The following is a 26,984-nucleotide window of genomic DNA, read 5'->3' on the forward strand; positions in this document are numbered from 1 at the left end:
ATTTAAATATGGTGTAGCATGTCTAACTAACCTTGATGCAATGTTAAGGTGTTTCTCTATTTAATACATCTATTAAGAGACTCAACTCTCTCATGATAAAGAGTCTAATTTATCTATTTTTTCTCTCAAATTCCTTTGTACATATAAAATAGTAAATTGCATGAAGTATGGAAACGTATGCATAGGCAAAACAAGATCACTCGGTCCCTAACAATGAGTTGTTTAGATACCATTTCCTAGTTCTTTAGAAATTATCATTTCCTAATGTCTAATCCCTAAAACTAATGCATGGATAATCCCTACAATACAATGAACAGAAAAGAAACAATAGAAATTGCATTTAATAGATAGTAAAAGAAGTTACATTATAAAGGTATTGGCGGGGTGTATGAAGGAAGAGAAGAGAATAATGAATATTGAAAGAAAATTTTCCATTAAGAAGGATGTATAAAGGAAGAGAAATGAATAATGGATATAGAAAGAGGATCATCATCATCATCGTTAAATATCATGCAAAAACATTGATTAAATTAATCAATGTTAACACATCAAGTTAGTTTATAAAAAGTTGATCTAATCTACGTATCCTTTTACTAACAGTTTTATTTTTTTTGGTTTTAGCCAGCTATTGGCATACATGGGGTAACCACATTAGATATAATATATTATTATGATTTAAGATTTCATGGCCCACTTATACTATATATCACATTGAAGATGCCAGCCAAAGTAGTGGATGATGATGATAAAGCTATGATACAAAACGATAAGAAAAGGAGAGCACATGTCATGGGAGCTGCTCATGAATTAAAACTCAACGTACGTGTAACCACATCTGAACTGAAGAGATAAAAGGATTAAAACTTAATTAGCACTCGTATTTAATTTGATTCTCTGCCTGTCTATTTGGCTATGTCTCTAATTACATCGAATCCCATCTCCGTTGGATCGGTGGCCTGGAGTTCATAGCTGATTCCATCCAGCGCTCTTCTCAGCCCATCCTTCGAAGTTGCGTATAGAATCTTAGCTCTAATCCTTGATGCTGTTGGAGACCTGATCATATATTATAAATATTTCAATTCAAATATTCAATCAAATCAACTACCATCATATAATTGTACCTAAAAAGAACTTTAATTTTATTTCCTCCGCATAAATTATTGAGCCATTATATTCAACATTATTACTACAACTGTCAGAGACGACATAACTCATAATTAAAATAGCGCCACCGGACACTGGGTTGGCTACTTTTGTTTTGTTTGTATGCATAAAACCACGGATCAACAGCAATAAAACATAGGATAAGTACTAAGAAAAAGAGGGTTAAAATAGTAATAATGAAAAACAGATGAAGAAGCACCATGCAATGAAGAAGATCTTGCTCTTGCGGCAGTTATCAACGGTGACGAAGTCGAAGTCAAAAACCGCGTATCGGCAATCATCGGTGGGCAAGGAGGCGGTGAGATCATCATAGCCCTCGGTGGGGCCACCGAGTTTATCAACGGTGACGAGCCTTGATCCTTCGTCGATCTTGAAAACAATGTATCTGTGCTCCTTCTTCCATTTCATATCCATGAACGAGTTCTTGCACTCATCTGTAACCCACATTCCAGTCGTCGCCTGATCAGAAGTCAATTCACAAATCAACATCAATGAACTAGCTAATTAAGTGATCCAATAAATAAAATAACAGATTAGAGTAACAATACCATCTTGAAAGCCATCGCCATTTTTTCCGAAATTTCACTACTGTTACTGTAAATGTAAAATGGTTGGTCGGGTGGTATGAGAGCAACAGCTGGCCCTATATATAAAGTTTAGCTCCTCAAATGCCATTCATCTTCCCTCCTATTTACACTTTTGTCCTACATTAACTCTGCCTTATCTTAACTTTCTTTTTCTTATTTACTCTCTCCAATTTTTTATCACCAAAACATAGATTAAATATATAATTATTTCTTTACACTTTTTTTATATTTTTTAATTAGTATATCATTTCATTTATTACCAAAACTATTTAAAGCACATTACATTTTTTTATCTGAAAATATTAGTCATTATTCTGTTAATTCTTAACCGTGAGAAGATTTCAACCCGCAATTTCTTTATCGTTAAATTAATTTTATATATCCTAAAATGTGCTATAAATAATCAATACTTCAAGAAAAATAAAAATTTATAGTATTTTTATTTTAATTATTAAAGATAAAAATTAACATTATGCCATGTAATTTAGCTTATATTTTCAAAATAAAAAATATTCTATAATGTGAGTTGAAAAATAAAAAGGAAACCCACTCAAGTAAGCTAATTTGCATAAAAAATTATGTTTTAATTTTAATGACAAAGAGAATGGGATACAACTTAATTAGTTAAGTAAGATTTTCGTTGTAAATAGATCTTTTGATATTTATATTTTATTTTTACTGATAATTTTTTTTTAATATTTTTTATAAAAAAATATTAGTTATTAGTTTTGTTACTTTTAATATTAATGTCGCCATTACAGAAATAAATAAATAAAGTTTCATTTACGTGACAATGAATCTGCTTTTAGTTTGTATTTATTTTTTTCATTTATCTTTACACTAAAATGAATAAATCTAGTCTTCTGAATAAAATATTAATCATTCACAAGCACACACATATAATATATAATAGTCAATTAATGCAATATTTCTTGCAATCAATTAAATATTATAAATAAATTTTTGACGAAGAATCATTACAACTATACAGTTATACAGCAAGTCAAACGTAAATGTTCTTGAACCTGCAGTAAAAATTCCTGACCAAGCGGACCTGCAGTACAAATAAAAATAGTTAGTATTGAACGAAGTTACTTTGAATCGACGTGCTTATATAGCATTGGATCAGTACAAAAATGAAAAAGAAGTTGGATGGAAACTAAGGGCATATTTGGCTGTGACATGTGATGAGGGAAGAGAAGAGAAAAATAGAGATGATTTGATCCAAGAGAAATAAATAAGAATAAAATAATTTTTAAAAATTTAAAGCTAGTTGGTAAGTAATAAAACAATAGAAAAGAAATATATCTATTGAGTAAACGATCCTTTTAACTCTTTGATTCCCTTTTAAAACATTATATTTATAACACAAATCACTAAGAAGCCTCACTCCCAACTGCACTACCGGTCATCTACAAAATTAGACATGCGACCAATGATAAGTAGATGAACCGTATTATTATATTATAATTAGTTAATGAAGTTGAACCCTTCCGCATAAAAGAAGCATGCCCCAATTAGAAGGGAAGACGAAGATAGTAAAAGTTATTGCATGACAAATTCTTCTCCAATCTACTTATATGAGAGAGGAAAAAAACATGTGGATTCCACGTTTTTTTTTAATTTCTACACACTTGAAAGCACCTCTGATAAAGGCAAAATTTGAAGAAAAATAGGGTAATTGGTCTCGGAGTTGTCTACCGAGACAGTGCAGGAAATGTTCTCAAAGAAAATTCCGGAAGTTGGTAGTGTGGCAGAAGCTGAAGCACTCGCTTTTAGATGGGCTATCCAAACTGCATCAGATTTGTGCATTCAACATATTCTGTTCCAAACAGATTGCTTGCGGGTTCTCTAGCTTTGGAACAGTGGTTCTTCTAGTGCTAGAAAGTAGTGTCTCAAATGCTCTTCTTTTTTTGTAATAGAGCTACTCATGCTCTTGCAGATTTGTCTTTTTATGTTTTTAAAATGTAATGGGTAGAAGAGGTTCCCCATCAGTTGTGACGATGTATCTCACCTTGCATTTGTTTCGTAATAATATGTCACTCTTCACTTCAAAAAATAAAAAATCACCCCAGTTGTGATGATATATCTCACCTTGGCATCATTATAGTGCTTAAATTTTACAACTTTCATAATAATCATTAATGTGACTAACAACAGAATTTATTTGATATTTGTCTAATTCCAAAGTCTATTATAACGTCTCAATTTCAGTTTCAGGACTAAAATAGTAGAGTCATAATTTTTTAAATCACATGATCTGTGTGTTTTAATCTCCACTATATAGGTTAATTTAAAAATCATATTCACAACCAATTATGATTAAAATTACATTGTACAAATATTTTATACCAGTATGACCATTAAACTTTTTTTATATAAATTAAATAAAGTTTAAATCTATGAAAATTATATTTATAATATAAAAAAATTAATATTTAAACACACATGTGTAATTAGGGGTGGGTAAACAGGTCAGCCTGTTTCACGTAAGGCCCGCCCGTATAAGTCTACATTGACAGCGGACCGGACCAGCCCGTCCTGCATTCTTATACGGACATAATAAATTGGTCTACCCCCACCCCTCGGACTCCACATGTCAAACGGGCTGATCTGCATGCTTAATTTTAAAAGAATTTCAATTTCAGTAAAAATGTAACACAATCAAATTAAGTTCAACACAAATGTAAATAAAATATCAACAATTAGTCAATTACATCAATAAAATAAATAATGTCTTAACAAAAGAAAATCCAAGCAATAAATTTAAAATATGAAACTTAAACATCTCCAACAACAAATGATTTCATATTTAATGTAGCTTGAGCCTTCTCCATCTCCACATCTTCATATTCTTTTCCTAAAACTCAAAACGATAATAAATATTAAAATCAACTCAAGTTAAGCGATTAAAAGATAACAATTATTACACATTATTTATCTTACTCATCAAATCCTAGTAACCAATTTTTAGTACTTATCAAGGCTCGCACATTATCACCAAGAAACCTAATTCGATATTTGTTAAATGCCGATTTGAAAGACATAGTTGTAATTTAGATGCTCAAAATATCACAAGCCAACAATGAAAGATTTGGATTAAGCGGGATTTTTAAGGTGCTGTAGTTGGTGAGATTCTCAAACCATGGATTAAGCGGACTTACAGACAACTCGTGAACCCCACGAGCCAAACCCGCATAGTCCGTGAGTTAAGCAGAGCGGGCCCAAAAATATTATATAACCATGGACTATTTAAAAAAATCGGTCCATTACCCGCACGGACTGCAGGTCCTGTGAGCCAATTCATGGACCTGAGTCTGTTTACCCACCCCTAGTGCAATGATTGAGAGGCATAGTTGATTTATTTTTAAAAAATAATAATAATATTTTGCAAGGAAACTAAAGTGAATTTTTGAAAAGTAGAACAAAAAAAAAAGTGTACAAGTAACACCTATCGTTAAAAAACGTTAGGAAGTTTGCTAGAGATTCTAGTTCCAAAATTTAATATAATGCACAAACCATCATGGAAAACATATAACTACATTTGAAAAACTTCAAAAAAAAAACACTTACCAATTAAAAAAAATAAAATGCATAAGACTGTTTCATGGAAACAGGGGGAATTGACTGGTGAGATTTCCTAGACATTTTTACAGAGGAAATTTAATACTATAAAACAAAGATCTAATTCAAATTTTTAACTTGTCGAATAATTTATTGCCGCTTCACCAAGGAAGTTCATCTTTCCTTATCCCACTGACTCTTGGGTATCTCTCCAGAGTCTGCAATCACTACCTTCTTTCTGGGTTTCCCATTGTAGGTTCCAGCACCTCCTTCAATTGCAAACACAGAATCCATGCCTTGGACAACCTTGCCAAACACACCATGTTCTCCATCTAACCTGGAAAGTTCGCAAGCCAATTGATATCAATTTCTCATAATTAGAGACTCTTGTAAATTATGTGGTTTCTGCATACAACATTATCAAATAGTCTACACCATGAACTGACAGGACTCAATTATCTGGATAATTTCCCTGCAGCATGGCAGAATAACTTACCAACCGGTCTTCACTGTGGTAATAAAAAACTGTGAGCCATTGTAATCGGGACCTGAATTCACCATAGAGACTACACCTGCAACAGTGAAGTATATTTACATGGAAACAACTTAAACGTACACCTCAAAAATGAAGAAAAATGTGAAGTTATTTTTTTTAAAGAAAAAAGTAAAAAGCTTGCATCCAAGCATATCTGTTACAGACCAGCATGTGAATGTTTTATCTTGAAATTCTCATCAGGAAAGGTGCCACCATAAATAGATTCGTATCCTCTACCATCATGATGAACAATATCTCCGCCCTGAATCATGAAACCTGATATTATCCTATGAAATTCCTTTGTAATGAAGTTTTACACCACTGGCATTCTTCCCTTTCTCCCCTACAGAATATGCAATACTCATGATCAGTATGTAAACAAGATGGAGGTTAAATTAACAAAACAACATGAAGACTTCAAGTACCTGTGCACAAAGCTCTAAAATTTTCTGTAGACAGAACATTTTCAATCAATTAAAATTGCAATGCACCAGGATAATATAAACATTACTAATGTAAAATGACATTATATCCAATGAGGTAGCTTCATCGGGCAGATTTGTGTTAAATTTACTGAAAAAACTGAAGTATAGACATAAAGGATAACTCACAAGTCACAAACTTTGCAATTTCTTCTAAGGGGTCTGCTCACCATTGATTCACTTAAAAGGTAACCTCCTATTCCTACTTAAGAAAACTAAGTTACAGACTATGAATTGGAATAGGAAATCAATAACATACCCACAGTTTTTGGTACAACTTGGCCATACAATCCAATGACAATCCTACCTGCAGAAATTAGTGCATTGCAAATGATAAGTTAGTGCTTTGAATTGCCTACGTCCTCCTTCTAACCAGAATATTTAGTAAATCAATTTGGTCAAAATGAGAAATGGTTAAAATTTCTAAAAATTTCTCCAAACCTAAACGTTGTCCATCAATATCAACATCAAAGAATACTCTGTCTGTAATTTCAGGTTGTTCTTCTTTCTCTTCAACCTACAACAGTAAAGCTGAATTTTGCTATTGACAAAACACAATAACCAATCAAGATGGGAAATGTAAGTGGAAAAAAGTTTACAAATGAATGAACCATCAATTTTCAAACAAACTATGACAAAACAAGAATATAACTCCTGACCAGTAGGTCAAAGTCTAAAATATACAACACACAAAGCCTACTCCATAATATACTAAAATTATTCTCTTTCATTAGAAGAATGAGAGCTGCAAGAATAAAACTCAAGACCAGTAGGTCAAAGTCTGAAATAGGCTTTGATTACAAATTACACTTCCCAATTTGCATATCTAAATGCCTTTGTATGTGTACAACTCATGACCAGTAGGTCGAATTCAAGAAATTTTTTCTAGTGTTGTGGTGCGTTATTTTAAGATTTTTCCTTCTGATCAATATGTCACAAAGTTCACTTCCCAATTTGCTCATCTAAATGCCTTTGTATGTGTACTCTTTGCTATGTTAATATTTTGTTCTACTAGCTGTACTCATCACAACTTATCAATCTGAAGACTAAATTTGCCAATGTATCCCTAACCCCATCATCAGTCAAAGCCATTAGAAGGCATGAAAAAGATCAGCACCATTCCCCTAGGTAGCTAAACAATGTGCCACACAAAGAAATAGATGGATTACAATGCAAAGGCAGGCAACAACACAATCTGCAGTATCAAGGATCAAGCCATATCATAACCGAATAAGAATGCATGTGCCCACCAAGCAGTAAAAGAGTTACAATAATTACCACATGATAAAATTAATCAGAGAGCCATACTGTAATGCATAAGCTAAAATTTGGTTGCATTTGCTTCATATCAGAAAGTAAAAGTAAAGAAGGAAAGAAATTGAATTGCACCTAAAACCATTGGAACCACCCATTCAATCAGTAAAATCAAATTCAAACGAAACCCCATTAGACTCTTAGTGCCAAATTCAATGACAGATCAAACAATGTGGTTGAAATCCGGTTCAATTATCCGAACCAGATCCACAATTCAAATAAACAAAGAAAAGGACCATACCCATTTGGTACCCGATAATGCGAGAATCAAGAAAATTGAGAGAACACCTATGAGAAGGAGGCATCGCGGTTGAACGAAGAACGAGATCGCTCTATGCATTGCTTCAATACCCACAATGCTGAGTTGTATCCAGTCCAATCACACAAAAATCGCAACTTTGTGATCCGCCATCCCAGAGAGCTTACTGGGTTTGTCTCGGAAGGTTGAAGAAGGTTCCAGTTGCAGTATAGGAGCTGCAAAAGGCATAAATGTGCAAACCAAATAAAATAATAAAAGTTATTTGATTTTTAAATCAAAGCACAATGTAATTTTTTATGCTTCCAACAGAAGTTGTCATGCATGCAGTAAAGCTCTGATTCACGTCACACGAGTGGGCCAGTATGTAATGATATTTTTATTTTATTTTATTGAAATTGCTAGAATGCTTTTGAGGGGAAAAAATGATTAACTTAAATTTTCATTGTTGTTTAAATTTCCACCAATTTAATTTTCATCTGAATTAATCTTCAAATTTTAAAGCAAAAGAAGCTTCTATTCATATGACAAGATTGTCACACAACCATAATTGATGTGAGATCTTCTATCAAATCTTTCGACGAATGTCCTGAAATATTAGTTAAAATATATTTTGTTAAATACTTTTAATTGTTTTAAGATGTATTAAATGTTTTTTATCCTGATATAATCAAATTCTTTTAACAAATTATTATTTCTTTATCTTAAGAATATTAATCTACCTATAGTTAACATATGAAATTAAAATAACTAATTAAGCTATAATAACATATGCAATTGAGAGAGAGAAAGAAAGAAAGGTGCACTTCAGGTTATGATCGATACCATGTATTCCAACATATGCAATTTTTCAATCTTTGATTTGGCTGATAAATCAGAATTTATCCAACCTCATTATCGAGTCTGGTTGTAATTTGATTGTACATCAGATTCTTAACAACAAGTAAGATATACCAGATTACGATTTTATTATCAATCAAATTAAAAATATCTTAAGATCGTATTTTTTATTTTCTCTTATACAATTCAAATTGCTGGAAGACGGGCTAATTACGTGGCTCATATTTTAAGTAGCAACTCAATCTTTTCTTATTATGAGCATATCTTCTTTGTAATATCTCATTGTATTTACAATTTTATATTAATGGAAAGAATATGATTTGGTTGCTTGTAAGAAAAAAAAAACATTACAACAATTGATTCATATGCTCCATAGTGAACATTCCACACTTTAACAATTATGAAGTAATCCGTAAAAAAATCTGAACAAAATAAATTTAAAGTCCATCAAATGATCAAATTTTATTTTGATTTTTTAATAATTTAATTTGTTATTTTGAGTCTTATCATTTAAGTTGTGACATCTTAATATTATCAATAATTGTGATAATAATTAATAATGAGATTCTTTATTGTCCCTCTTTTTACCGTTTTTGTCACACGCCCATGACACCTGGAGATTTAAGCTATTTTTACAATTTCTTCACATTGTTTTCTATATCTATTAATAGGTGTTGTTTGATTCTTCTGTGTCTATAAGTTCCTCTCGTTCTTATTTATTGTAAGGCTGTTATATACTTATCCCAACTAAAGAAAAGGAAAAATAAAGTAGTGGTGGGGATAGTGTTTTTACCTTGGTTTAGGGGGATAAAAAAAGCTGGAGTTTTTTTTTAGACGCAAGAAGACACTTATAATTTTATAAATATGGGAAGAAGCAGCATAAGGTACAAACCAAATTAAAAAAAAAAAAAAAAAACTTTAGGAAATCAAATGAAGAGAGAGAAGATGGCTTGTGTTTACCCAGGACAGCTTCTCTTGTTGTGTCTGATACTGAGCGTGGTTCCAATAGCAGTTTCCGCAGGCAATGACGCAGCACCCCTGACCAACCATGGGGGACGCTTGCTGACTGGAAAGTTGAACGTTGGCATCTTATGGTACGGCCCAATTCCAAAGGCCCAAAAGAAAGCGATTTTGTCCTTCTTCAGGTCCCTGAACATGAACACCCCTGCCCCTGATGCTGCTAAGCAACCCCAAGTCTCATCATGGTGGAACATTGTGGAGAGCTATGGAGCTGCATCTGGCAATAATAATAATATCCCGGTGAAGGTGGTAAACCAAGTTTTCGATCCAAACTACTCTTATGGGAAAGTCTTGATCAAAGATTTCATTAAGCCCCTCCTTCCTAAGGCCACTGGTGGAAACAAAAATACCCTCGCTCTCATCATAGCCTCCAAGGGCGTGACAGTGCAAGATATGTGTGCCGGATCATGCGCCCAACACGGTCTTATTGAAAACCAACCTTATGTTGCAGTGGGGAACCCAGAGGAGGAGTGTCCCGCATGTGCATGGCCATTCCTGCCGAGCAAGGGCAAGACAGGTGCAATAATGAAACCGCCAAACGGGAATGTTGGAGCAGATGCCATGGTCAAGTTGTTGGCTGGTGGTTTGGCCGGAGCAGTCACCAACCCATTCGGAGATGGCTTCTTCGCAAATGCACACGGAGGCGATATCTTGGAAGCAACTAGCAAGTGTCCTGATGATCTTTTTGCAACAACCAAGGTATCCGTGGATCTTAAAACTGGTGGAGCCTTTAATGCTGTTGGTGACAAGGGTACCAAGTTCTTGCTCCCTGCTATTTGGAACCCAAAAACTTCTTCCTGCTGGACTCCCCTGTAAAACATCTCGTTTCTTAATTACTTTTCTATCATATGTATATATATCTACTGTTCTCATAGTCAGTTTTGATGATATATATAAACACTAATATTTTTGGACACTTCATTCTGCAAATACTATTGTGATCGAGTTTGTGTCAATAAACTATATCTATTCTTATCAGGTGAATGTAATTAATGAAAAGAAAAGGTTTATTTTCCCTTGTCATTCCCTCAATTCGTTGTAATTAACTTATAACATATGGCGATGAGTATCATTGAATTTCTGTTGGACGGCTGGTCTAAAACCAGTTGCGCGCATACCAAACACTAACATGAACGTAGATAGAATGCTACTAGCTAGTTGCCATCGGAAGCAGCCAACAGTCAATTGAAGAAGGGACATTGCACATTCATGCGATTTCGGTACTCCTGTAATATTCTTAATTAGACTTTAGACAGTTTGTTTTAATCTATAAAAGTAAAATAAAAATAACTCTGAATAGTAACATAATAAACTTTTCAAAATATATAAAAAAAATCATTATAAAAAAACTCTATTAATAAATCCTTAATCATAAATAACTTTTTTAGATATGAAATAATTCAAATACTACAATAAATTCATTTGGTGAGAAACTTCAACCGAAGTCTCATATTATATAAAATAATTTTATTGTATGTAAAAAAAAATTAAGTCAACATCATAAAGGAAATTAATATTAAAAAATATTAAAGAACATTCGTGTTGGTGGAAAAAAAACACTATATAAAATAGTACTATGACGCTGAATATATGCACGGGATCTTATCTTATTCCATCAAAAGCAAAAGCGATAGGGTCTGCTGAGTCTTCACAGCTTATCTGTGGGCATATACACGCCACGTACGGGAGCAGACCCCATGCATACGATAAGTAAGTATGCCGTACACAAGACACAACAAAAACACGGAAGAATAATCAATCATTTCCATTAAACTATATATGCAACTTTTCTGTCTCTCTATTTTATCTGCAAGTTGTTTATAATAAATTAATAATGAAATTTCAAAGTTAGTTCCACGACAAGGGGGCAGGTTGCCTGCGGAAGATTATAAAAATAACAAGTTAATAAAGTGAACAAATAAGCAAATTACTTCACCTTTCTTTAAAGAAGCGATGGCATATTATATGTCGAAAAATCCAGTTTGTTTTGGTCCTTGTAGAGAGGTCCCCCCTAGCTAAGTTGATTATGCTCGATCCATAGCGTAGAGCTCATTGGATTTGGCGTAGTCAACAACTTGGATGTTTTGGAGACGGATACAGCATGTTTTTAACACATTCGTTCATGAAATTTTTAAATTAAAATTTATCAAACAGTTATGGCAGAGAAAATAATCACTACCGAGATATTTCATTTTCAGCAAGCTCTAACTCTTACACGGTGTGATTTAACGAGATCAGGAATGATTTATACGGTGTTTCTTCTAACGATACCCGCTGTTTATGGTGATAACATGCATGATCGATACGTGTCTCACCTTAAGGGTGGAAGTGGTGTTTATTTATTTTTTCGGAGAAGGAAGTGGTGCATGTTTGTTACTCTTTACCAACCGATCCAATGAATTATGTGATATTTATCCAATATTTCGGATTGGTTAATTACGTAAATGCATGAAAAAAAAAATCTATAATAAAGTTATGAGGAAGTGCGTGTTTGAAGAAAATAACATAAAATTAGCCTTTTTAAATCTATATATATATTCACCATTTCATGTAAAAATTATTATTAAAATTTATATTTCAACGATTGATTATTTTTATGTAATTAAATTTTTTTATATTTTAAAATTACTGATCATAATATAATATTAATTTTAAAAAATAACAAATGAAATACATAACATGACATAATAGAAAGAGAGACAACAAAATGAAATAGATCGAATTGAAATAAAGTATATTATAAAGGCATATAAATATCTTTGATTTTTTTACGTCATATAATTAAATATCATTTATAATAACACATTATGCTCGAAATAGTCCCTATAGCTGGCAAGTATTTTGGATTGACGTTTACAAGTTAGTTATTTTTATCATTGATAATAAATGTGTTTAAATGTATATTTATTATTTAGAACACAAAGTATTGTAAGCATTCCTGTTAAGTTTATACTATCATACTATTTAAATTTTTTTAAGAAAAGCTCAACTTGTGCAAGTAGCAAGTAAATGTGCAAACGTCAAGGCATTAGATGATGACAAATTTTACTTAGTAAGGAATGATGGGTTGTTAAAGTAATAAATAAGGGTACAGCATTCACTCAAATATAGCAAATATATATAAAATGGGCAGTGAATCATTGGGTCCCTCCAAGGCCTCGTCGGCTACGGCGTCCAGTGGCTCGTGATCAGCCAGAGAATCCAACCCCATATGGGAGGCTCTGAAAACTGTTGATTTTTGGATTTTGTATATATATGAAAAATTAAAAGGTTGAGAGAGGAGACTTAAAGTTGTAAATTTTGATTAGCATTGTTTGTTGACTCGAATTTTATGTGTTTGCAGTAAAGCTGCAACTCCTGGCCATGGCTATGCCAGGTTCCCTTTACATATGGTCCATTGTGGTTGGCATATGCTATGCGGTGCCGCTTGCCATTACTCTGCCAACTGCCTCGGAGTTATTTGGCCTCAAATATTATGGTCTTATATACAACATTCTCATTTTTAACCTTCCCTTTGGTTCTTTCCTCTTTTCTGGTCTCCTTGCTGGCATTCTCTATGATTTGGAGGCAACTACCACCGCAGGAGGAGGCGACACTTGTGTTGGAGCTCATTGTTACAGACTAGTATTCATAATCATGGCTGCAGCTTGTGTTGTTGGCTTCTTCTTAGACTTTTTTTTTGTCATTCAGAAGTAAGAAGGTTTACAACAAGATCTCCTTGAGCAAACACTTAGTCACTTCAAGTAGACGATGATCCAAAATAAAGAGGGCATGTATGACACTTCTTGCATTGACGAGCCTTTTGCACAATGGTATCCTAATTTCCATTGGTATGGTTATCAGTTATCACTAACCTTTTTCTTCTTGGTTATATAATAAAGGCTGGTTAATTTGTTTGTACATCCATTTTGAGTGCTCTGAAGCATAATCAGCCTACGGTCTCTGTTGTAGCAATTAATAGTTGTAAAATGGCATGGTTTCAAGCAGAGAGAATTCTTATGGTAACAAGAAAATGTTGTCAAAGATATTCCATGGATGGAAATATTTTGCAATTTGTTCTGTGTTGATTTGATGTGCTTCTATTTTGGTGTCAAAAGAATTGCAAGGCTTAGTTTCATAGCAAATATTTACTTATTTTTCCAACTTTTTCCATGTGATAAGTAATTTGACGAGAGGCACCAAAGGAAGGAAAATTGATGTGAGAAGAGACTACTAGGAAGCGATCAATCTCCTACGATCTTTACTAAATTCCAATAGAGACATAATTTAAAATAAAATATCTCAGTCCAAAATTAGCCAAAGAAATAGAAAACTTTTGGTATTATTTTTAAGTGAAGACAAAGTTCGATCAAAAGAAGCTAAAATCAATTACGCTCTTTGAAGACGACTAGTAGTATTAGAAAAACAGGTTGTCATTAAGCTGAAGGAACTCTGACTTGTTCCAGGTGGGGTGAGAAATAATACACTCATGGCTTTAATCTTAGCCAACAAATACTCTTTGTTTTTAATTTATCTTCTGACCAGTTAGTATTTTGGTTCACAATCTTGGATTTTACGTTAAAAATTTTATTATTAAAAAGTTCTATATGATTTCACCGTATTCTTGCCAACTAAAAAAGCATGTATCATCCACACACATGCAATTTCTCAAACAAGACATAAAATAACTGTACAAAAGCATGTATCACCGTATTTTTAACTGTAATTTCTCAAATAGTTATGTTTGGAAATAGAATTGAAGTTGGCATATTCGTCTTCATTAATTTACTGTTTAAGTAATCCTTGTTTTGCCAAATCCATCAACATCAGCCTGTTGTCCCGTCCATGCCTTGTTGTCTTTTATATACTGAGAGGAGAGTTAAAATTGAAAAATATTAATTACATCAGTATTGCATATAATATTTGACAACTAGAGAGAAAAATATAAATATGATATAATTTATTATGTATTAAGAAAAGAGATAAAAAAAAAATATTTAAAATAGTGAAGTATTTATGTTTCATTATTCAATAAAATTCACTATAAACACCATAACATAATATTTCGGGAGTATTCATAATAATTGACCCGAGTTGTTTTTATTTATAGTTTAATAAAATGGAGATGACTGGGTCGTGAGGATCGAAGGCCAATATACATGAGGAAGTTGGTGCAACGTCGAAGAAGCAAAGTCCAAAGAATGTAAAAGACAATATGAAGATTGCATGCATAGCATCATATATAGGGTCAGTTCTAAGATTTTTTTGGTGTCGAACCAAAAAAATTACCAACTTATAATTATTGAAATATTATTCACTTTTGAATTTTTTTTATTGTAAAACTTATTAATAATCCGTTCATAATAAAAATTATTTAAATAAAATGATAATATTGATAGTTAATTAATATTATTCTAAAAGTCATTATTAATAATAACAGGAATAATTTGTAATCCATACAAAATCATTTAAAGTGAAATTAAATTATTTAATCTACCTTGTGACATAATAAATTACAAATAGAATTTTAATATTTTTAATTTTAATAAAATCTTTTAAAATAATTAAAAATATTAAAATTTTATTTGTGATCTATTATGTCACAAGGTAAATTAATTAATTTTATTTAATGATTTTGTATAACTTATTTAAAATTCATGTTATCATTATTTATAATAATCTTGATTATAAATGGATTATTAATGGGATTTATTAAATTATAATATTAATGAGAGTTTTTCTTTCTTTTGTTAAAAAACCATTGCCAATAAATATTTTTAATGTTTTCCAGTATATGAGATCCTTGGCGCTGAAAAATAATGTTGTTCCTTGCATTCCACAAACACGAGCACAATGCATGCCACACCAAATCTTAATTTCCATCTACGACTTCTCCTTCCTCTAAAAAAATAACCCAAATTGATCGTATAGCTGCAATATCGATTGGGGAATAATCATATCTATCCCCATCCAAATTAAAAATACCATACCAGAATGCTCGACATGTTGACAATATATTATTTTTCTTATTTCGGGTATTTTAATTTAAAAATAATTAATTAAAAAATATTATAGATTGAATCTTATAAAAATAACAAATGTCATTTTAAAGTCGCATCATATAAATTAAGATAGTATAAAAGAAATCATATTTAAACTTTTAGTTAGACATGTGTAAATAAACTTGAACAATTTTTTTTTCACAAATCAGCAAACTTCAAGTCTTCTGCTCGATTCCACTAGCTTACACCTCTTTCGGGCCCTTCCAGAATAATAAAAATAAAAAGGCATATATGTACAGAAAAAATATGTTTAGTATAAAAAATTATCATAAAAATTAATAAATTTATTATATTTATATATAAGGGTCTGTTATTAGATGAAAGTCTATACATATATTATTTATTCTTCTACTATTGCTATTTTATTTTTTGTGTTTTCTGTTATGAGTTGAAATTTGATTAGAAATATCAGAAGTTCTTCAATTGACAACAAAACAAAAACAAAACAGAATACTGATACCTTTCAATCAATGAGCAGGACCAATTTGGTGGAGTGCCTAGACCACGCAGAGAGCCCAAATGAGAATACATTGATGAGTTGTTGTCTGTTTGCCAAAAAAATCAACGAATTTGGGCAGAAGTTGATGATGCCAAGCAGCAAAGAGGGGAACACACTTCAGTTAAAGGCAAATATCAAATATGAAGTGATCTTCATGTGGTTTCAGTGACTCATTTTGTGTTGTCTAAATTGGTTGATGCCCATGCTTGACGCATAAGTTATTTAAAAGAGTATTTATATATGAATACTTTAATATCACCCATAATACTTCTTTAATTAACACCTATCATTTCTATATGTTTCTCTCTTATTATTTACTATCGTACATGTACTTCTCCTCTCGAAATAATATTCTTATAAATAAATAAAAAAATTGGGTGGGAAGAGCTCTACATTGTGCACATCGTGAGGGGTCCAAAAAGAAGAGCGCGTGCCAGTCCTTCAGTTTAGTTAATGAGTATTCAAATTTCAATGGTCCCTCCTAAGTTCTAACTAGTTACATTGATCTCTGAGGAGGTAGTGATGGCATCCCAGAAATACCATTCCGGGAAACTTCACGCTGGCTAGACTCTTTTTTTCTCTTCTTTTATTTGTTACAACACAAGTCAAGTTTTGTGGATGAGCACTCTTTTGGTATAATGAATTTCTTTTACTTATATAGAAATGTTAGTTTTCTTATTGAACCAAAAAATTTAAACATAAGCAAGCCGTTGCACTATGACTTTACTAAGTTTTATAGCTTCCACCTAAATTTTCATTCAGCCAACAACTAGTATACCAAAAGTAGATAACCTGCTTTAGGACCGAGAGTTAGTAATTAATAAAGGGTGTTTCTTTAGTTAATCAATCAATCAACGTAGATTCCATGTAATTAATACTCCTCCCATTCTAGTATGTATCTAATTATCTATTGATGTTTTAATTTTCTATTTGTATTTTAAAATTATTGATATTTTAGAAAGTGAAGACTTAAGTAGTAATATTCTTTTCTAGGGATACCCTTAATTATTTTGTCAAATGAATGGGAGATTACTGTTAAAGAATCAACAAGAGAGAAAATTTATATTATTTGGGTCTTGTACATCTATTGCAATATCTACAAAACATTTCTCATTTTGAAATTGATTGGTGTCTTGTTGATTCTTGAACAGTTATTTTTCATTCGTTAATCAATTCATTGCGTAATGTTATATATTGTCCTTTTGCACCTGATCAACAGCTAGCTGTACACGACCCAAATATGAAGGGCGTGATTGTTGGGCTCTTATTTCACATGAGTTTTGAACGATACATAATTCACCTTTTGCTAAATTATTTAAATATTTATTTAGTATTGTTAAAAATTTATGCTATCACATGGCTATTCGTGAAGGATCATGTGATACAAGACCACCTTATACATTTCTCACACTTTTGAGTAAGTATTTTGTTATGAAAAACTTATGTTTCTAGTTTTATTATTTCTTTTTTGGGGGAAAAAAATCGGGAAGGAGACTGAATATGAGGCGAGGATCCGCAAGTCCAAAGCAAAAAACAAGATATTGGTACGTAGTGGGGACGTTTAAGGGTGTGTTTGGAAATCTATATATTAAAACGGCTTGAACTGAAATTTTTAAAGTATAAATGGGAAAAGCAATGTGAATAATAGATTGAATTCAACATTGGAAGCAACTGTAATCCAAGCACACATTAAATGACTGATACCATCAACAATTAACGTTGCTAATGAATCAACGATTTGTTACTTGGTAATTAATGATGCAGCTAGAGAACTGAAATAGTAAAATGTGACAACTGCAAAGCATTATAGAGTGAACAGAAGGCTGTACAGAATTGTGACAAAATTAACACTCACATGAATTTATTAGTTCTCTTATTTGGTTCACGTAGCATAGCATTAACATGTGAAAAGAGAGCAGGGGCCTTTTCAGAGGACCCTGTTCCCTTGTGATATATATCACCTCCCAAATACCATTAACCTCGCAAGTACAATCCCTTGTCGCCTCTCCTCTCTCGTGTTCTCTGAGACACACTACTCCTAACACGGGCATTTGTATTTATGCTCAAACAGTTCGGTTCAAAGTTTATATTTATAACCCTTTTGTTTCTCACCACTAGGAGAGTGACCTGCGCCAATTTCTAAGTCCAAGGATGCAAGATATCCCCTTCTGTAGCCTTATAGTTTTCTTCTTTCTAATAGGGGCTTCTTTGGTTTCCCCTTTATATGGTTCTTGTTCCTATATGACTCCTCCTTTTCCTTGTTTAATATTTTCAGAGGCAAATTTTCAATATTCATTATTTTGGTTTCTTTGTTGCAGATGGGCCCCTATATGACTCCACTGCCTACACTGAGGTAATTAAAAATTTAAAGCAAAACACATTTCAACATTGACCTGAATGGGATTATCACTTTAATACATGTTCCTGACAGTGCAAAGAGAAGCCAGAGGAACCACTTTATGGAGGAGGACTTTTCAAGACTGAGCAACACTCTCGTCGTGGCAGCATTGCCAACAACAGCTATGTGCCTTCACTTGTTCTGTATAATCTCACTCAGGGCACCATTTACTCTTTTTCCGGTTAGTTATGTTCTCTACACACTTCTGCTTAATAAACGAGGAAAAAAAAAACTATACTCGCGTTATTTCAAGTTTTGTTTTAAAATTATTCCGTTGCCGGGATTTGAACCGGGTCTCTCGGGTGAGAGCCAAGTATCCTAACCAAGTAGACTACAAAATAAAATCTAAATGAATCTATTTGTAATGTTTACCTTTTCCATAGTTAGAATTAGGTGGCCTATTGTACAATTGTTAGATTAGATGTGATGTGGGTGCGTTACTCATATTACAGCATGGGTGAGAGTTAAAGATTCAAGTTCAGCTATGATAAGGACCACTCTGGAAACGGAGAAAGAGACACATGATTGCATTGGGACAGTTTCGGCCAAGCATAGATGCTGGTCATTTCTGAAGGGTGGATTTGTTCTGAATTGGCCTTCAAATTTATCCATTATCTTCTTCCAGGTCGCTTGCATTTCTTTGGTTTTATTCAGTGGTAAAACTCTTGGGTAATTATTGGATTTAAGATATTTGGTTTGTTTCTTTTAATTTTGTTTATGCAGAACGCTGATGGTAAAGATATCAATATAGATGTTGCTAGCCCATCACTCCAGCCATTTACTAAGCAACAATGGAGAATCAATCAACAGTATATAATCAACACTGTGGGTTACACGTCATTATTTGACCAAAATAATGGAATGCCTTAGTTGTTTTTATTTTTCCTATCATGATCATGTAACCAAACAAATTGATCTATAAGTGATGATGTTGCAATGAAAAGGGATGTATGTTGTAATTTTTGTGTTAATGCTATAGATCGGAGTTTGAAGAAGAATTTAATTTTGTTTTTTTACTTGCATTTGACAGCAAAGAAAGCGTGCCGTCACTATTCATGTGTCAGATAGTAACGGAAGGAGATTGGAAGGAGCTTCGATCTGTGTAGAGCAAATCTCAAAAGACTTCCCTTTTGGATCTGCAATAGCAAAGACCATTCTTGGCAACGTTCCCTACCAGGTTTGTATATTTTGTGTACCCCACTAAAATATTTCACAGCATAGCAAGTAACACGTGAAAAGACTCATCCTTCTGTTCTGTCCATTCAGAATTGGTTTGTGAAGCGGTTCAACGCGGCAGTGTTTGAAAATGAGCTCAAATGGTACGCCACAGAACCTGATCAAGGCAAGGTCAATTACACCATTTCAGACCAGATGCTGCAATTTGTTAGAACAAACAACATCATAGCGAGAGGGCACAACATATTTTGGGAAGACCCTAAATACACTCCTCCGTGGGTTCTTAACCTTACAGGCACCCAGTTACAATCTGCTGTGAATTCTCGAATACATAGTCTCATGAGCCAATACAAAGATGAGTTCGTACACTGGGACGTCAGCAATGAAATGCTCCATTTTGATTTCTACGAGGAAAGGCTTGGACCTAATGCCACATTGCATTTCTTTCAGACAGCACATAAATCGGATCCATTGGCAACTCTGTTTATGAATGACTTCAATGTTGTGGAAACATGCAGTGATGTAAAATCCACTGTTGACGCCTATATCTCACGGGTAAGAGAACTGCAACGAAATGGCATCTTTATGGATGGAATTGGCTTGGAGGGTCACTTCACAATACCCAATCCTCCCCTTATCAGAGCCATCCTAGACAAGTTGGCAACACTTGGCCTTCCCATTTGGCTTACCGAGGTGGATATAAGCAAGACACTTGATAGAGATGCACAGGTCAGCTAGATCAAAAACTTTAATTTCTATACACAATTAGAATAAAAAGCTTTATACCATTCACCAATTAGAAATCATGCATGTTAAGTATGACTTTTAAGATAATACATGATAACTTTTTATTGAATGATTGATGGTATATTTATATTGTCACTACACTTTTAAAAAAATTATTAGATAATCTAAGACTCACGGTGCCTACCAATATTTGCATCACATAAATCTTAGTTTTTTTTTTGACGAAGTGTATTTTAGTTTTTTAATTCATAAGAAAAAAAGTTTAATAACAGTTTATTACAATATCATGTGATGATTAGCTAAGAGTTATATGATCCAAAATCATATAATAATTTAGTCATCGTGTAAACTATGTATTCAAAATAATAAAAGAAAAATGAATTGCCATTAATTAGCTTATAATTGAATAACTTCTGTTGTGCGTAGGCAAATTATTCGGAGGAAGTGCTGAGGGAAGGCTTCTCACATCCCTCTGTGAATGGGATAATGCTTTGGACGGCATTACATCCAAATGGGTGCTACCAAATGTGCCTGACAGACAATAATTTCAAGAACCTCCCAGCAGGTGATGCGGTGGACAAACTTCTTCAAGAGTGGCAAACGGGTCGTGTAGAGGGAGTCTCAGATGTGCACGGTTCCTATAGCTTTTATGGGTTCTTAGGAGAATACAGAATTAGTGTCAAGTATGGCAATAACACTACAAAGTCAACATTCTCCCTCTCTCGAGGTGATGAAACTAGACATTTCACTATTACAATATGACACTTAGATATATAGTACTAGTATCTATCAAGCTGCTTAACTTCACTTGAAACTTTAGTGTCAAATTCAAATGCTATAATAATCACCGTCGTACGTAGATGACTAGTAATGTCAAGTCTGCAAGTTCTTCTAGTCGTAGAATGCTTGAATCAAGATGCTATCTTCAGAAATTCTTCTATATTTCCCTATTTGAGTCTTGTGCATTGTTTCAAATATATATTAATTAAATATGTATCTTAAAAAAATATGATCCAATCCAAATTAATTAACATTAATTGATTTGAATCTAAATATCTTCTAATTAATTCAAACCATCCCTATCAGGGACCAGCCCGTGAGAGAAGAAAGAGGAAAAGAAGGGAAAAATGACGTTGATGGAAGAAAAATAACATTAACATGCATGTTTATCCTCTATTAAATATAGGAAAAGTGATTTGATTACGATTGAGACATTAGATTTTATCCCTCATTTTCTTTGTGAGCATGCATCTCAGTAAAATTGAAAATTAGCACTATTAAATTAGAATTTAGAGCAAATTACAGTATCATTCCCCAAGATAGTGTTAACTCATTTTTTTGGTCCTAACTCTGTTAAAAAAGTAAGCCACGTGTTTGACATATAATTTTTTTAAAAAACTTAACCAAAATTGCCCCTTTCTTCTTTGAGTTCCCAAAATATGTTGAAGCTTTAACGCATACCTCTGTTGTATGAAATGTGAACACAAATAAAAATGCTGGAAGACTTTCTCGATTGAAAGATTATGCAAGATTATTTTGCTGTACCATTTAGCAATATTAAAAACATGTAATTACCATAATAAGTAGCATGATGCAGACTTCATGCATGCGTGAGGCAAATTAATTTTGATTATATCAAATGCAGAAACTGAACCATATATGAAGCGCAAAAAAAAATCAGATCCTAAACCAGAACTGAGACGACAAAGGATACAACCCATTCGCAATTGTCGCCACCACCACCAACGATGAAGGCCCCACATCGGAAATGAGTGACCCTCCGTTGAAAACAACCCCTTTCTGCACACCCGCTTCCGAATCCTACCCGTTGTAACCATCTTAGAATAAAGCGTTGAAGGAGAACACGATCACAGATCTGAAACATCACCGCGTTCTTTGAAAGAACACAACCATTCCTTGTTTTCATTTGTAGCCATTAAATAACAATTTGAGTTCTGATTTATTATTAGTATTCTTTAGTTCTTATTTATAAGATTTTATCATCTAATGAATTAAAAAAATTTACACAAGGCGATCAGTGATTAATTTAATTAATAATAAATTTATCTTAATTATATTTTTTTGTCTAAAATTAATATGTCACTGATATTCTTATTTCTTTTTCCTCTTAATTGATTATTCATCTTTATAATTAATTAGGGATATTTTAATTAAAAATAGTTAATTAAAAAATAATATGAATTGCATCGTATAAAAACAGAACACTACTTTTTATTTGTTTGAGTCTTATTTACGGAAGGAATAATATCTCAATTGTCAAGGAATAACATTTTATATATAATTTAGGCTATTATAAAATTTTCATTTTCTATTTTCTCAAATTCATAATTTTAATTTTCTTAAATTTTAATTGAGACATTTTATTTGTTAATTTTAAAACATTCATAATTTTAATCTCTTATTTTTCAATTAAGATATTTTATTATGTATTTTAAAAAAATCTATAATTTTTATCTTTATAACCAATTTTAAACATTAATTTATGTACTTTATAAAGATTAACATTTATTCATGTGATAGTTTTTTTTTAATTATTTAATTATTAATAAGCTTAATCTATTATTTTCTCTATTTCTTTTTAATTGTTGGATTTTGGAAGAATTTTTGTTTCTATTTATTAATTTTTTTCAAAATTCAAGATTATATTAATTATTTTTTTTTTATCAATTACACCCTATTTGTCTCCTTATCTTTAATTAATTTATGCATGTATTTACTTTGATGAAGTGGGAAGAGAAAGGGGTGAAATACAAACCTCACAATTATTTTATTAAAATAACGATTATATTTCTTAGTTTCTACAAAACAATCTTTAAAGATAGATAAAAAGGAATGATGATAGCAGAAAAAATTAAAAGTATACAGTGAAGTGGGAATTTGATTAAAGGGACTAAAATAATAGAATTTTTAAAAGTGTAAAATAAAATATTTCAATTAAAAAATAAAAAAATTAAAATCAATTTTTTTTAAAAATAAGAAATAAAATATCTCAATTATAAAAAATAAAAGAGATTAAAGTTACAGATTAAAAAAACAAGAAACAAAAATTATATTTTAGTCAACCTATAAATTAATATGTTCTACCGAATAAGATGCTGACACGGATGTTGATGATGTCTGGACTAGTGTTTTATTGTGTCGGCCATCTCTATTAAACAACTCATGAGGTACTGTTAGGGTGATTTAGGTAGAGTTTGTCATTAAATGAAATGATTGGTAAGATTAATTTTTCATTTTTTATTTATATTTAAGATTAAATTTTTTTTATACGAATTTATTGTCATTCTATTTTTGAAGTATTAAAATGATTATTTATCTTAAAAATTTTGACATTTATATTATCATAACTAAGACAACCAAACATAATCCACTATTTTAGCACTTCAATGAATGAAATTTATACCGAATGTGTGTGCATTATTCTCTAATATTGTCTCAAAAAAATTTCACTGGTACTGATACTAGTTTATAACATCATAACTAATCACTGTACATCCAACTTAATTGGTTATAATTGTTATTTTTTGGTTGACAATAAGTCATATTTAGATTTTTTTTTTCTAAAAATATATTATAAGAAGATCAAATTCAAATCTTTTCTTACAAATGTAAGGTGTATTATGAACTGAATTACATTGATCCAGCTGTTATGATTTTCATTTTAATAAATCAAGTCGAAACTTTGACTGAGTATGATTGGAGCAAATTTTATTTTGCAACCAGATTAAGAATACTTCATCGTCTACTAAAAGCAGCTGCTGCACCGCCTGAACAAAACTGCACCGCTTGAAAGAAAATTGATGCACCGCTTGTTATGTGTTTATTATCATTCCTAGCGATAGAGAGTCACTCTGTGCCCGTGTCTCTCTAAAATTTATAAATAAATAAAAAACAAAAAAAAAAGATAAACATAGAAATAGTGAAAAGTTATTATAGGTTAAAAAAAATTGAAAGTTTAAAAAGTAGTTTATAAGAAATTGTATAGATTATTAAGTGCAAATTAAGGAAAAAATCGAATGTAAAAGTGAAGACTAAAGAACAATTATAACATATATAAGTTTTATCTATTGGTATGGATTATTATTAATATTATTAGTCTTCTCCGGTGTTTGAGTGTGAAGTGCTAAATTCTTTTTCTTTCTCTCGTTTCCTCGTGCAACGTGTGTGGGTTTTTATTTGTATCTCACTGATATCAATTATGAACATATTAAAAAAAATATAAAAATCAGCGCAACCAATTACTCATTATCAATATCGGTTATTGCTTATTAACGTACCACAACCGATTACCAATGATAAAAGAAGGATTTTTTAAGAAAGCAAAATGTGTGGTTATTTCCAGGCTATCTTACATCTCTACAATGAAGAAATTCTATCGAGTAGGACTAGCATTTTTTTTTTTATTTCTCTCTTTACTTATTTACCAATACCAAACAATTCAAATTTTTATGATATCTCTATTTCTACTCTTCTCAACTAATTAACTAATACAGCGTTAGTTTCAATTTACGTAAACAACTTTCAACTCACTTAATAGCATTTGAAGCAATTGAATGAGAAGGGAAGAAGACAAAAAGAGAAATGAACTATACAAAATTGTCAGGAAACACATCAAAACCTAAATCGCTAATCAACCTTGTTATTTAAATGGCATGTAGCTCAGGATAGACCTAGAACCTTGTATAGACAATACCAATTGTATATAACTTTCAATTACTGGCAGCCAGATGAGAATGAGGAACAGAAGCAGACAGACTTGACCAATCTTTCGAGTATCACTTGAGATGAAGCATCTCATTTTGATTTTTAGTGTGCTCAGCACATGTTCCTCCATTTATCCTTCAGGTCTTCTGGTGTCGAATGCTTACCAACCTTATCAAACACATGAGAACCAAATTGCCAAATTTTTTCCATTCCTTGCCAAACTTCTGCACTCCCTCCTTCACCGAGAAAGGAAGCAATTATTACAACAGTTTAAAACATTTATATCCTTGATATACATAAAACCCCAAAACTCAGGCTGGAACAAACACGTCCGACGATCCACATTCTTTAACTTTCTAACACAGTATTAGATTGTTCTAAATCAAAAAACTGTTGAGGAAGCAAAGAAATACATGTCTGAGGAATGATGCTTGCACAGAAACATAATGCTGTTAGCTACTTATAAAGTATCAAGTCATACTGGTTGGAATAAGTGATAAGAAAAGAAAAATGATACCTTTATCAGATCTTCCTCCTCAGCTGTCCACGGAATTTTCTTTCGTCTTAGCCGATTACCCAGAAATACTTGCTAGCTTGGGGTTTACTGTAAGTCAAAATAACCAATCCAATTAGAATGACCACAATAGTGTCAGTAGTCCTTCAAAGGTAATCATTACCATAAAGGCTGCATTTGGTTCATGAATAATTTTTGCATTCCCAGAAATTTTGAGGTGGGATGACACATTCCCAAATTTGGTACAATGTATGAAAAATATGTCCGCACAATACTTATTCAAAGATATTTTATCAATTAGGATTCCTACAAAATCATTTCCAGTAGAGAAAGGGGGACGGGTTTATTCCCATTCCATAGGAATAGTTCTAGATTGTTAGAAAAAGAGAATTTGAGATTAATTGCTTTAGTTCGGAAACATGTAAAATGATTTTCTTAGGATCCATTTGATTTGAGATAATGTTTTCTATTTTCATTTTTTGAAAATAGTTTTCATTTTCAAATTCTCAATATTTAGAAAACATGTTTCATTGAGTCTTGCATAAGAACATGAACCAAGAGGTCTTGGTAAGATATATTCTGCTGGTGGGGCATAATGCTCCAAAAAATATTATCAATGAAACAAAACAGATAAGGTGGAGCCGAAAAAAGGTGACGTCGAGAAGCATGGAGCCAAGTAGAGGGTCACCATTTTGCATAATCCTGGTGCTCTTGAGGGCATTGAAGAACAATACTTTATTTTAGGGTGAGGAAAGGGAGGGAGTCCAAACCAAGGTGAGGAGGGGAACAAAGGAGGTAGAAAATGAAGGCAATCACTTTTTTTCTTTTTCCAATTTTGATTTTGCTTATGAAAATGTTTTCAAACAAAATATTTTCTAAAATTTAGGCAAACATAGCACTTTTTTCAGTTTACAGTGAACATGGAAATAGAAAATTGACAAACCAATGAGCCCTTACGTCCTCGTACATCAGTGACAGCATTTATATGGAAGTTATCTTCTGACTGCTGACTCAGCAGTCAACAGTTAGCTACAACCTAACTATGAACACAACTGAAATTATAATAGAATAAAACAGATTATAACAAATGCACAAACAGCTTGTATTAACAGCAAACATGTT

The 26,984-nt window shown here is 32.2% G+C and overlaps 3 protein-coding genes, 1 long non-coding RNA gene and 1 pseudogene across 4 annotated transcripts; 3 read left to right on the top strand and 2 right to left on the bottom strand.

Annotated features, from left to right (window-relative positions):
* Positions 1-790: 790 nt before the first annotated feature.
* Positions 791-1,819, bottom strand: LOC100785493 (actin-depolymerizing factor 5). Its single transcript, XM_003526930.5, has 3 exons — positions 1,713-1,819; positions 1,364-1,623; positions 791-1,053 (listed from the first exon to the last, which is right to left on the bottom strand). Exons 1-3 carry the CDS (start codon positions 1,731-1,733, stop codon positions 903-905), a joined length of 432 nt encoding a protein of 143 aa, XP_003526978.1. The 5' UTR covers positions 1,734-1,819; the 3' UTR covers positions 791-902.
* A 3,456-nt stretch (positions 1,820-5,275) lies between these two features.
* Positions 5,276-8,170, bottom strand: LOC100788681 (peptidyl-prolyl cis-trans isomerase CYP21-1-like; annotated as a pseudogene).
* Positions 8,171-9,424: 1,254 nt separating this feature from the next.
* Positions 9,425-10,740, top strand: LOC100804930 (protein EXORDIUM). Its single transcript, XM_003527552.5, has one exon. It carries the CDS (start codon positions 9,673-9,675, stop codon positions 10,576-10,578), a length of 906 nt encoding a protein of 301 aa, XP_003527600.2. The 5' UTR covers positions 9,425-9,672; the 3' UTR covers positions 10,579-10,740.
* A 2,129-nt stretch (positions 10,741-12,869) lies between these two features.
* Positions 12,870-13,827, top strand: LOC121175030 (uncharacterized). Its single transcript, XR_005891919.1, has 2 exons — positions 12,870-13,032; positions 13,106-13,827. It is a non-coding gene; the product is annotated as an uncharacterized lncRNA (long non-coding RNA).
* Positions 13,828-18,156: 4,329 nt separating this feature from the next.
* Positions 18,157-21,573, top strand: LOC100806005 (endo-1,4-beta-xylanase 5). The gene is made up of 8 exons (XM_006581039.4): positions 18,157-18,529; positions 18,621-18,655; positions 18,734-18,881; positions 19,153-19,325; positions 19,424-19,525; positions 19,731-19,877; positions 19,967-20,605; positions 21,050-21,573. The coding sequence occupies exons 1-8, from the start codon at positions 18,454-18,456 to the stop codon at positions 21,383-21,385; spliced, it is 1,656 nt and encodes a 551-aa protein (XP_006581102.1). The 5' UTR covers positions 18,157-18,453; the 3' UTR covers positions 21,386-21,573.
* The last annotated feature ends 5,411 nt before the right edge of the window (positions 21,574-26,984 follow it).

This window comes from Glycine max, chromosome 6 (assembly GCF_000004515.6).
Source record: "Glycine max cultivar Williams 82 chromosome 6, Glycine_max_v4.0, whole genome shotgun sequence".
Classification (NCBI taxonomy): Eukaryota; Viridiplantae; Streptophyta; class Magnoliopsida; order Fabales; family Fabaceae; genus Glycine; species Glycine max.

Coding starts and splice junctions, on each gene's coding strand:
- LOC100804930 (XM_003527552.5), top strand. CDS start 9,673: ATGAAGAGAGAGAAGATGGCTTGTGTTTACCCAGGACAGCTTCTCTTG.
- LOC100785493 (XM_003526930.5), bottom strand. CDS start 1,733: ATGGCGATGGCTTTCAAGATG. Junction 1,624..1,712: donor TGGCGATGGCTTTCAAGATG/GTATTGTTACTC, acceptor ACTTCTGATCAG/GCGACGACTGGAATGTGGGT. Junction 1,054..1,363: donor AAGATCTTCTTCATTGCATG/GTGCTTCTTCAT, acceptor ATATATGATCAG/GTCTCCAACAGCATCAAGGA.
- LOC100806005 (XM_006581039.4), top strand. CDS start 18,454: ATGCAAGATATCCCCTTCTGTAGCCTTATAGTTTTCTTCTTTCTAATA. Junction 18,656..18,733: donor ACTCCACTGCCTACACTGAG/GTAATTAAAAAT, acceptor TGTTCCTGACAG/TGCAAAGAGAAGCCAGAGGA. Junction 19,326..19,423: donor TATCCATTATCTTCTTCCAG/GTCGCTTGCATT, acceptor TTGTTTATGCAG/AACGCTGATGGTAAAGATAT.